General features: G+C 34.2%; 2 protein-coding genes across 4 annotated transcripts in view; both read left to right on the forward strand.

The window, feature by feature from the left end:
* The window catches only part of LOC106867220 (zinc finger protein 271), a 4201-nt gene extending 1999 nt beyond the window's left edge, over positions 1–2202 (forward strand). For both annotated transcript variants that reach the window (XM_014912028.2, XM_014912027.2), the window contains exon 2: positions 261–2202. In XM_014912028.2, coding sequence (XP_014767514.1) covers positions 651–1946 — 1296 coding nt within the window. In that variant the 5' untranslated portion in view covers positions 261–650 and the 3' untranslated portion in view covers positions 1947–2202. The remainder of the gene's footprint in view (positions 1–260) is intronic.
* A 93-nt stretch (positions 2203–2295) lies between these two features.
* LOC106867214 (zinc finger protein 492) lies at positions 2296–12347 on the forward strand. 2 transcript variants are annotated; one of them, XM_014912022.2, is made up of 3 exons: positions 2296–5081; positions 7219–8797; positions 12216–12347. In XM_014912022.2, exon 2 carries the CDS (start codon positions 7584–7586, stop codon positions 8772–8774), a length of 1191 nt encoding a protein of 396 aa, XP_014767508.2. In that variant the 5' UTR covers positions 2296–5081; positions 7219–7583; the 3' UTR covers positions 8775–8797; positions 12216–12347. The 2 variants fall into 2 exon arrangements, 1 of the variants encoding a protein (XP_014767508.2); XR_008265403.1 differs by lacking the exons at positions 2296–5081; positions 7219–8797 and adding an exon at positions 8805–10653.
* Positions 12348–12353: the final 6 nt, after the last annotated feature.

The following is a 12353-nucleotide window of genomic DNA, read 5'->3' on the forward strand; positions in this document are numbered from 1 at the left end:
ATGTTTAGCGGTATTTCATCTACTGTTACGTTCTGAGTTCAAACTCCGCCGAGGTCGACTTTGCCTTTCATCCTTTCGGGGGTCGATAAATTAAGTACCAGTTACGCACTGGGGTCGATGTAATCGACTTAATCCCTTTGTCTGTCCTTGTTTGTCCCCTCTATGTTTAAGCCCCCTGTGGGCAATAAAGAAATAAGAAACGAAATAAATTTCCACAATTAAATTATCCTCTATATCTTGTACTGTTTTTCTTATTTCAGGATCCTTACCGAAACTGGCATAAAAAAAAAGTGTTTTTATATCTGAAGCATTGTTAATATTCCCCATCTTTTCAAGACTCAAGGATGATGTTATGCAGAACAAATATAACCATGTTTATATAAAGTCTTGTGAATTATGGAGAAAGGTTTCTTCTGGGTGAGATTATTTGCAACATTTGTGTAATTCACTGTCTGGAATGAGTACAAAATACTTTTGCATTGTGTAAAGATAAATCTATAAAGGATTTTGCAGAGTCGATGGACCTACAGCAGAAGGAATATTTGTTAGCAATAAATTGCAGAAAGGAAAGCAAAAGGCATATTCATATGATGTGGTGAAAGAAGGAAAATTGTTGTTTGTTTAAAATATTAATTCTTTATCCTGAAGAGATGGCAAAAGATTTAGCAAAATCTTCATATGAGTGTGATATCTGTAACAAGTCATTCACTAAACAATGTCAACTAACTACTCATATACGTATTCATACAGGAGAAAAACTACATTACTGTGATTTCTGTGGTAAAGCATACATTCGAAATGATGAGTTAACTATTCACAAACGTATTCATACAGGAGAGAGGCCATATTACTGTGATGTCTGTGGTAAGACTTTTTATCGAAGTGGTGAGTTAACTATTCATGTACGTGTTCATACAGGAGAGAAACCATATCAGTGTGATATCTGTGGCAAATCCTTCACTCGTACAGATATTTTAACTACACACAAACGTATTCACACAGGAGAGAAACCATATCAGTGTGATATGTGCAGTAAATCATTCCCCAATAGTACTAACCTGACTGATCACAAACGCATTCATACTGGAGAAAAGCCATATCACTGTGATTTCTGTGGTAAATCATTCAATCAAAGCAATCAGCTAATTAAACACAAACGTATTCATACAGGAGAAAAGCCTTTTCACTGTGATGTATGTGATAAATCATTCTCTCGAAACGATGAGTTAACTGCTCACAAATATGTTCATACAGGAGAAAAACCTTATCAATGTGATATCTGTGGTAAATCATTCCTTCAAAATAGTGCCTTGACTGGACACAAGCGTATTCATACTGGAGAAAAACGATATATTTGTGATGTTTGTGGTAAAGCATTTCCTCGAAGTAATAACTTAACTGCACACAAACGTATTCATACCAAAGAAAAACCATTTCATTGTGGTGTGTGTGGTAAATCATTTTCACACAGTAATTCCTTAACTGATCACACACGTATTCATACTGGAGAGAGACCTTATCACTGTGATGTCTGTGGTAAAACATTCCCTCGAAGTAATTCTTTGAGTGATCACAAGCGCATTCATACTGGAGAAAAACCATATCATTGTGAAATTTGTGGTAAAACATTTATTCGGAGTAATGAGTTAAAGGTCCATAAACGTATTCACACAGGAGAAACACCATATCATTGTGATGTCTGTGGTAAATCATTCTCTCAAAATAATTCCTTGACTAATCACAAACGCATTCATACTGGGGAAAAACCATATGATTGTGATATCTGTGGTAAATCATTCTCTAGAAATAATTCCTTGGCTGACCACAAACGCGTTCATACTGGAGAAAAACCATATCAATGTAATGTCTGTGGTAAATCATTCTCTCAGCATGCTGCTGTAGCCGTACATAAACGTGTTCATGCCAGAGAAAAGCCACAGCATTGATATATCTGTAGTAAATTATTCTCTTACTATTTAATCTGTTAACTAAACACAAAGGTATTCATATGGGGCGGAAAATTATATTACTGTAATATCTGGTAAATTTTTGTGTCAGCCTGATTTAGTTATTCACATCTGTAAGCTTACATGAGAGAAAGAACTTCATTCTGATATTTGTGACTGTGATAGGTGAGAGACTAAAAATAATAAAAAGAAACAAAGTACAGTATTTCATCATACTATTAAGTTGCTGGATAAATTTGTTCATTTCTTTCCTGTATTCTTTCAATTAACATGAAAAATATTTTTATCATAATGTTTTCTTGTTTATATGTAGCTCTTTTCTTCCTGTACAATTTTCATTTATTATTTCCCAAGTTTGAACAAAATTTATCTCTTTTCAGATGATGATGGAATGCCAGTTCCATCATCTTAATTGGCATTCCATTATATGATGTTGGTGACATCTTTAATTTCATGTATGGCATGATTCCTTCATGATTTCATACTGAAACTTAATTATTAATTTCAAAGTGTTGTGGACTTTGAAATTAATAATTATGTCAAAATTGGTGGAGTAATATTTGAATTATCATCAATGATGTTTTTATGTTCATTTCCCAATGCATGCCTACATAGAAAATGGGTGGAGGGGGAATAGGCAAGCATGATGCATGAGAGGTGCAGAGGGATCGCTTCCAGGACTCGGTTTTTCTGAGGTGGGAGATTCTTATTGAGAACCTCATATCACCAGAGACCCCAGTCCTTTGTCATCTCATCTGTCAGGCACAGGGCTTAAGGTTAACCTCTACCACTTCATCTCATCTGCTCCTAGATCTTCCTTTTCCACTAGTTCCAGCTACATTAAGTCATGGGTACTTTATACAGCTGTCTTCATCCATACGCATCACCTGTCCATATCAGTGCAGGCTTCTTTCTTGAACACAACATCTGATTCCTGTTATACCCAACTTTTCAATGTGTACCTTTCCACAAATTCTTTCATGCACACTCACATTGCACATCCACTTGTGCATACTTGCTTTGTTTCTTTCCAGCCTTCTCAAATTCTCTGCATTTCAGGCCCATGTCTCACTACCCCACATCATTGCAGTTCTAACACAAGCATCATAAAACCAGCCATTCACCATTAGGAAAAGATCTCTCTTGTTAACAGTGGTAATAGCTCTGAACTTTCTCCAACTAATACTTACTCTAGCAGCTATACTTCCAGAACAACCACCTCTCTTACTAGTTACATCTCCAAAGTAACAAAAGCTATCGACTACTTCTAATGAGCCATAAAGACTCAGTTTCAGATGTACTCACATGTACTGCTCCAGTGCATCTACATTTTGAGATTGTGTTAGCTTACATATATGAAATTACAGAACAGTGGACAATAGCATAGTCATCTCTTTGGAACTCTCATTTATCATTATTTGTTTGCTCCATTGGAACTGCCAGTGTCAGCGTAGTAGACCCTCATCTCTCTGTAGCTGATAAAATAAAGTACCAGTTAAGTGCTACAGTCAGCACTTGTGTCTAAAACTCTTCTCCCAAATTGCTGCCTTTATGTCTAAGCTAGAAACAATTATTCAGTAGTCCCAGGTCAGTCCAACTGAGCAGACAAAGATTCAAGATATTTTGGTGTGACCAATTCAGTTATTTTTTCTGGGGAACTTGTTCAATTTTTTCCAATCACTTGAAGTTTTTCAAATTTTTATGAAATTATTTTTTAAAAAAATCAATGTAGTCTTCGTATGCTGGTGATAAAAATAGTATCCATTTTTTTTTCTAGAATTTAATAAAGAAGTCACAAACATACACAGTTTTGTAATATAAGCCAAGGTATTTTAGGTGGAACTTATCTGATGCCATGGAAATTAGCAAAGACAAGAAAGATGAAGACTTTACGAGGTCTCTAGACCTGCTAAAAGTAACGGTCACATTTTCCTTAAACTACATCGAATGGGGATGGGGGCATATTTTTTTTTCGTTCATAATGAGAGTACGAATTCATTATACGCTTGAATGCCCAGTGACCCTAAATATGTGTTTATTATATGTAATAAATATAAAAGGGTAAAGAGTAAGGTAAAGACCCATTTCGGTCATGAATGACCATGGGGTTGCTTCTAGAAAGTTTCCCTTCGAGGCACAATTCCGGGCAAGGTTGTTTATGGACAACCAGCAGTCGTCCAGCCTCCGCTCTCCACGCTTATCCAAGAGAATGGATACAACTTGGCACCAGTGACATTGCAACTCATTTCTACAGCTGAGTAAACTGAAACAACATGAAATAAAGTATCTTGCTCAAGAACACAACACACAGCCTGGTCCAGGAATCGAACTCATGATTGTGGTATATTTTTATAAATATATTGTATGTATTAATAACAAGTACGTACACAGCATTATGCCATTGTATAGTGAGGAATACATTAATGGACATAGTCCTCCAAGCCAAGATTAACAGTATAACTTGAGGGAAATATGACAGTTATTTCTAGCAGATTGTGCAAGTACGTAGAGGTTCCATTGCACCTACGTCGTCATTTAGTCCAAGAAAAACCATAACTGACCAGCACTACCTATTCAGTGCTGGTCAATCGACAGTTGTTAACAATAACTATGAAACTACGTGTAATAAATCTCTAAGTGGGAGATGGTAAAACGTGTGCAAACATCCATCAGACGAAAGTGAAACAGCTGGTGGGGGAGGGGCCTTGACTGTTTCTTCAAGAAAAAAATATATTTAAAAACAGAAATTCCTAGATTCATAATTTCTGTATTTTTTAGAATTCGGAAAAAAGTTTAAATTAGGAATTAATGGGGGGTAAAATTTCGGAAAAGTGATTTTGGGGTAAAATCTCATTCTCCTACATTGAAAGCATAGAAAACCGGAAAAAATCTTGGGTATAAATAAATAAATAAAAAAACATCGGAAATGGATGGTGTGCACGCGTTTTACGTTCGCTTCTAAGTGTATCCATATTTTGTTTTTCTATTTATGATAATAAATATTTATTCGGATTCTGTTACTTCCGCCAAGCATCTACCATAATCATTTCCGGCGAAGAACTTTGTCGCATATTAATCGAATTTATCAAAGAAATTATAAAGGTAAAAAGAAAAGTAAGTATTTATAATGTTTAAATCGATATTAAATATTTCCAGGACGGATCTTCGGAATAACTGTGGTTTCTTCACGGGAAATGAAAAAGGAGCGAAGAATTGGGAAGGTTTTTCTTTTTCCTTCATCATTCAATATTTTATGATAGTCCGATGAAATTTCTATCAGAATCGTAATTTCCTTTGTATCAAACACAGGAATACTACGAAAAAGTGGGGTGGTTTTCGAAATAGCAGTCACTAATAAAATGGAATTTCTCGAAGATTTTTTTGTTATTTTTTGGTATTTTTACCTTTTGTAGAATCTCAAAGTAGATGTAAATCTCTTTAAAAAAGAAAAAAGAAAAATATTCCGTATCTTTGCTTTTTTGAAATGTCTCACTCTCTCTGTCCTTCTCAATTACGATTTCGGAATATCTGCCATGATTCTCATGAATTAATTTTCTTCCCAATTTCCTGTCTATTCTGAAATATTTACACAAGTCTGGTACTTATTATGTCGGTACTTTTTGCCAAACCATTATGTTATGGTGACGTAAACAAACCGACTTCAGTTGTCAAGCGATGGTGGAGGACACACACGCACACGACCGGCTTCTTTCAGTTTCCGTTTATCGAATCCTTTCATAAAGCATTTATCGGCTCTGGATCATAGTAGAACACAGCTGTCCAAGGTGCCATGCAGCTGGACTGAACCCAGAAGCATGTGATTGGGAAGCAAACTTCTTACCACACAGCCACACCTGCGCCTATATATGATTTTTTTTTTTTTTTCATCATGCTTCTGTATTTCTCATTTTGAAAGACTTGTAATATACGTTCGATTTCTTTCTTTCTTGTTTTCAAAAAATACATGTTTTTAAAAATTCTTCACCATCCTTCATCCTGAAACTGCCATTCCATTCTTGAAAAACAATTCTTTAAAATTCCATTTTTTAACATTTTGTTCTAATGTTGTGGGTAAATATCACAAAGAAACTATGCCTACCACATGTTTATTGATTATTTTTCATCCCCAAATGACATTTTTTTCACACTTTTGCCGTCTAAAAAAATTTTGCTTGTATGACATGGTAAACAGGAAAAAAAAAAAACAAAAAAAACAGGAGAAACAAGAATTTGTTAAGACAACTTAATGCATCAGTTCGATTTTTAACATCAACTGATGAACTTTTTATGACTATTTTCCAATTAAGCATCCTCCAGAAAAGGAAGAATGTAAGTTTGAGTGACAGGGAACACGTTTTCTCAGAGAGTGCTATTTGCAAGATATTTTATCCAAGACTTGCACAAGTGGATGTGTGAAGAATATGTTTGGAATTTTGGAAGTAGTATCTATAAAATGTTAATTTCAGTTGTATAAAAAGTAGAAAAGAATATTTGTATCTGAAGAAAACTATAATTTTGTTGCTATTCACATAACTGCTGAATTGCTTTTAGCACCCAAAAGTTGTTCCTTGTTCTGAAGAGTTGTTGAGATCATAGAATGAGATAACTGCAGATTGCATGTGATAGTATGAACGGTTCCCTCTTATTAGTATATTACTGGTAGTCATAGCTACTAGTGGTCATAAGTCAAGGATAATCTTATATATATGCACAATATTATATGCACCATAATATAATAGGGACGTACAGAGTATATTCTTGCATGTATCAGGAAAATCATAAAGCCAAAAAAATTTTGACAGCATGCAAAAGCTGACATGAAAATGATAATATATTAACTTCTCTAGTATATTATAACATCTTTTTTTTTTTTCTTTTTTTCGTCTTAATGTCCAAGGGATCAGACAGAATTGAAGCAGATTTTCTATTGTCTCTAACCTTCACTTGTTTCCAAGTAAGGTAATACTGTCCCTTTACTGGTCATGTTCAGAGAAGACTGGAAACAAATGACACTTCGTGCATCGCAGTGACTCTTGCTTGGCAAGCAGACAGTTATCTTCTTATAATATGATGTATTGTTAAAATATATTTCTCTGCTCTGTTCTATATGTAAAATTATAGAGATACACTGGAGGAATTTGGTTGTTCTGGTCAAGGTTTCACTTCTACAATTTATAAGTATAGTAATGAAATGAAATTTATGCTGTTTATGCATTCTTGAAATCTTATACTGTTTTCCTTATTCTTTCAGAATCAGAGCTGAAACTGGCAGAAACATTTTTGTTTATTATACATTAGAAGCATCATCAATATTTACCATCTTTTAAAGACAAAAGATGTTATACTGAACAAATATAACTATCTTCATATAAATTTAATGAATTATGTTGAAAGATTTCCGTGGGTAAGATTATTAGCAACATTTGTGTGTCATTCTCTGGAATGAGTACAATACAATTATTTAGATAAATTTATGAAGCACTTTGCATCCAGATTATGGACTTATAGCAGAATGAATATTTGTTAGAAAGGAAAGCAGCAAACATATATATTGTGGTGAGAGAAGAAAAATTATTCAATGAAATAAATGACTGTTATTTGTTTTGTTCTAAAAAGATGGCAAAAAGCTTAGCAAAGTCTTCATATGAATGTGATATCTGTAAAAAATCATTAACTTCAAGAAGTAATTTAACTACTCATATACGTATTCATACAGGAGAGAAACCATATCACTGTGATATCTGTGGTAAAAGGTTCTCTAGAACAGATGAATTAACTGTTCATGTACGTGTTCATACAGGTGAAAAGCCATATCAGTGTGATATCTGTGGTCAGTCATTCACTCGTAAAGATATATTAACTACACACAGACGTATTCACACAGGAGAGAAACCATATAAGTGTGATATGTGCAGTAAATCATTCTCTAAAAGTACTAACTTAACTGATCACAAACGCATTCATACTGGAGAAAAACCATACCATTGTGATTTTTGTAGTAAATCATTTAATCAAAATAACCAGTTAATTAAACACAGACGTATTCATACAGGAGAAAAACCCTTTCACTGTGATGTCTGTGACAAATCATTCTCTCGAAATGATGAGTTAACTACACACAAACATATTCATACAGGAGAGAAGCCATATTGGTGTGATATCTGTGGTAAGTCGTTCCCTGTAAATAATGCCTTGACTGTACACAAACGTATTCATACTGGAGAAAAACGATATCATTGTGATATTTGTGGCAAAGCATTTATTCAAAGTCGTGATTTAGAAGGACATAAAAGCACACATACTGGAGAAAAACTATATCATTGTGATATTTGTGGTAAAGCATTTTCACAAAGTCCTGCTGTAACTGTACACAAAAGAATTCATACTAGAGAAAAGCCATATCACTGTGATATCTGTGGTAAATCATTCCCTCGAAGTGATTATTTGCGTGATCACAAACGTATTCATACGGGAGAAATACCATATTGTGAAATCTGTGGTAAATCATTTATTCGGAGTAACTATTTAAAGGGACATAAACGTATTCATACTGGAGAAAAGCCATATCATTGTGATATCTGTGGTAAAGCATTCTCTCAACGTACTGCTGTAACTGTACATAAACGTGTTCATACCAGAGAGAGGCCATATCATTGTGATATCTGTGGTAAATCATTCTCTTACAGTTACCTATTGAATAAGCACAAATGTATTCATATGGGAGAAAATTCATATCCGTGTAATATCTGTGGTAAATCATTCTCTCAACAGGATGATTTAGCTATTCATGTCTGTATTCTTCCATGAGAGAATGAATTTCTTTGTGGTAGGTAAGTGACTGAGATATTTCTTAACTGCAAGCATTCATACCCATGTATGGTACTAAATAATAAGGAATAAATAAATCATAAAATATAGTATTTCATTATGCTATACTATAAGACAAGTATATCATGTGCATAGCTGGATTGTGGGTACACTTTTTCTGTATGTTATGTATATTCTTTCAGGTATATTATGTTTCTTGTTTTATCATTATTGTATTTGATCAAGAGACCAATTCTTTTGTTGGTAATGTCTATAATTTTATCTTTGACATGGTTCCTTCATGAGTTTATGGTAAAAATTAATGTTTATTTGTCATTGTCATATTAAATTTTACATTAAAACAAAAAGCAGTGGAGCAATGAGAAATATCTTGTCTTTAGACTGCCTCTCACTTGGTTCCCATCAACCAACTCACTACATTACATCTCCACTACAAAGCCACCAACATCACCATTTCATCTACAATATCATCTTATTATTTACATCTCATTCACTTCCTCATAACATCAGATCAAATCTTGTATCAAATAGTATCAATAAATTAAATAGCTTTAAAGTGAACAATCGGTGAAAATCAGTTTAGAAAATACAAAAACAAAAACAGGCTAATTTTAGAGTAAACCAGTTTTATTCAGAGTTTAAATTGATATAAAAATACAAAGAGACTGTTGCAGTCAGAATTCTGGAATTTACACTAGTAACGACAAAATGCTTGAGATAACAATCATCATTATGATGATGATGATGATGATGATGATGATGATGATGATGATGATGATGTGGTCCAACATTGACAATGGACATAAAAAAAATATTGATGATAATAATTCCAATTTTGTTTAAGAGAAATTTTTTAAAAAAAATGTTATGTTTGGCTGTTATTTCTAGCATGTGAGGAGACCTTCTAGGCTTAACTTCATGTGCTGGTTGAAAATCACCTAAAAATGATTCTGGGGTCGACACATTCGATTAAAAAATTCTCAAAGTGATGCCCCAGCATGGCCAGTCTAATGATTACAAATAAAAAGTTTAAAAAAAAAAAGCAAAAATAACCGTGGGGCTTTTGTCCACTTTCACACTTTAACTACGGGGTTTTAGTCCGGATCCCGTTTATGATATGTAGTAAATAGGAAAGGGTAAGGTAAAGACCCCCTTCGGTTATGAATGACCATGGGGTTGGTCCTAGAAAGTTCCCTCCGAGGCACAAGTCCGGGCAAGGTTGTTTATGGAAGACCAGCAGTCACACATGCATATCAGCCTCCGCTCAACACGCTTATCCAAGGGAATGTCAAAATCCGATACAGATTGGCACCAGTGACATTGCAACTCATTTCTACAGCTGAGTGAACTGCAGCAACGTGAAATAAAGTGTCTTGCTCAAGAACACAACTCACAGCTCGTTGCAGGAATCGAGCTTACTACCTCATGATTGTGGTATACATCATAAATATATTGTATGTATTAATAGCAAACACATACACATCATTTTGGCATTGTGTAGCGTGGAATATATTAATGAACTCCAATCAAGATTGAATGGTATAAACTTGTGGGAAATCTGACTGCTATTTCTAGCAGATCGTTCAAGTACGTAGAGGTTCCATTGCACCTACATCGTTGTTTAGTCCAAGAAAAACCACGACTGAGCAGTTTTGCCTATCCAGTGCCGGTCAATTGACAGTTAACAGAATAATTACGAAACTATGTGTATCCATATTTTGGTTTTCTATTTATTATAATAAATGTTTATCCGGATTCTGTTACTTCCGCCTAGCATCTTACCATAATCATTTCCGGCGACGAACTTTGTCGCATGTTAATCGAATTTATCAAAGAAAATAGAAAGGTAAAAGGAAAAGTAAGTATTTATAGTGTTTAAATCGATGTTAAATATTTTCAGGACGGATCTTCGGAATAACTGTTCCCCATGAGGGGAATGAAAAGAGCAAAGAACTGGGAGGGTTCTTTCTTCCCCTTCATGAATTTAATATATTACGATTGTCCGCCAAAATTTCTATCAGAATCGTAATTTCCTTTGTATCAAACAAAGAAATACTACAAGAAAGTGGGGTGGCTTTCGAATTAGCTCTCAGTAATAAAATAGAATTTCTCAGACATTTCACCATTTTATAGAATCTCACTTCGCAAAACATATTAATCGCCTTCTTAAAAGAAACAAAAAGGAAAAAATTCAGTATCTTTGCTTTTTTGAAATGTCCCAGTCTTTCCGTCCTTCTCAATTACTCCTTCGGAATAGCTGCCACGATTCATATGGTTTTTTTTTTTTTTTTTCAATCTTCTGTCTATTCTGAAATATTTACAATTCACAATAGAAATAAAATAGAAAACAAAACCTACCAACTGCACCTCACTTTTCATCGCTCATCGCACCTTCCACTATCTGTATGTTTTACTTGTTTCAGTCATTAGACTGCCGCCAGGTTGGGGCATCGACTTCAAAGGTTTAGTCGAACAAATCAATCCCAGCAATTATTTTTTGATGCCTGGTACTTATTATATCGGTTACTGTTTCCCCAACCGTTAAGTTACGATGACGTAAACAGATCGACTTCAGTTGTGAAGCGGTGGTGAAACACACGCATGCATACATACCTATACACGACCGGCTTCTTTCAGTTTGCGTGTATCTAATCTTTTCATAAAGCATTTATCGGTCGTGTATTGGTATGTATGCATGCGTGTGTTTCTGCTGCACTGAAACACGTTTTCTCAGAGTGCTATTTGCAAGATATTTTATCGAAGACTTACACAAGTGGATGTGTGAAGAATATGATTGGAATTTTGAAAGTAGTATCTATAAAATGTTAATTTCAGTTGTTTAAAAAGTAGAAAATAATATTTGTAACTGAAGAAACGTATAATATCCTTGCTATCCACATGGCTGCTGAATGGCTTTCAACACCCAAAAGTTGTTCCTTGTCTTGAAGAGTTGTGGAGATCATAGAATGAGACAACTGGTGATTACATGTGATAGTGTGGACAGTTCCCATCATGAAAATGATGATATATCAACTTGTGTATTATAATATTGTTTCTTTTTTTCCGTTTTAATGCCAAGGCATTCAGACAGAATTGAAGCAGATTTTCTATTATCTGCAACCTTCACTTGTTTCCAAGTAAGGTAATACTGTCCCTTTACTGGTCATGTTCACAGAAGACTAGAAACATATGACAGTGACTCTTGCTAGGCAAGCAGACAATTATCCTTTTCGGAGATGATGTATTGTTAAAATATATTTCTCTGCTCTGTTCTATATGTAAAATTATAGAGATACACTGGAGGAATTTGGTTGTTCTGGTCAAGGTTTCACTTCTACAATTTATAGATATAGTAATGAAATGAAATTTATGCTGTTTATGTATCCTTGAAATCTTATACTGTTTTCCTTATTATTTCAGAATCAGAGCTGAAACTGGCAGAAACAATTTCGTTTTTTATACAACAGAAGCATCATCAATATTTATCATCTTTTAAAGACAAAAGATGTTATACTGAACAAATATAACCATTTACATATAAATTTAATGAATTACGTT

The sequence above is a fragment of the Octopus bimaculoides genome, chromosome 13 (genome assembly GCF_001194135.2).
Source record: "Octopus bimaculoides isolate UCB-OBI-ISO-001 chromosome 13, ASM119413v2, whole genome shotgun sequence".
NCBI classification, from domain to species: domain Eukaryota; kingdom Metazoa; phylum Mollusca; class Cephalopoda; order Octopoda; family Octopodidae; genus Octopus; species Octopus bimaculoides.

Coding starts and splice junctions, on each gene's coding strand:
- LOC106867214 (XM_014912022.2), top strand. CDS start 7,584: ATGGCAAAAAGCTTAGCAAAGTCTTCATATGAATGTGATATCTGTAAA.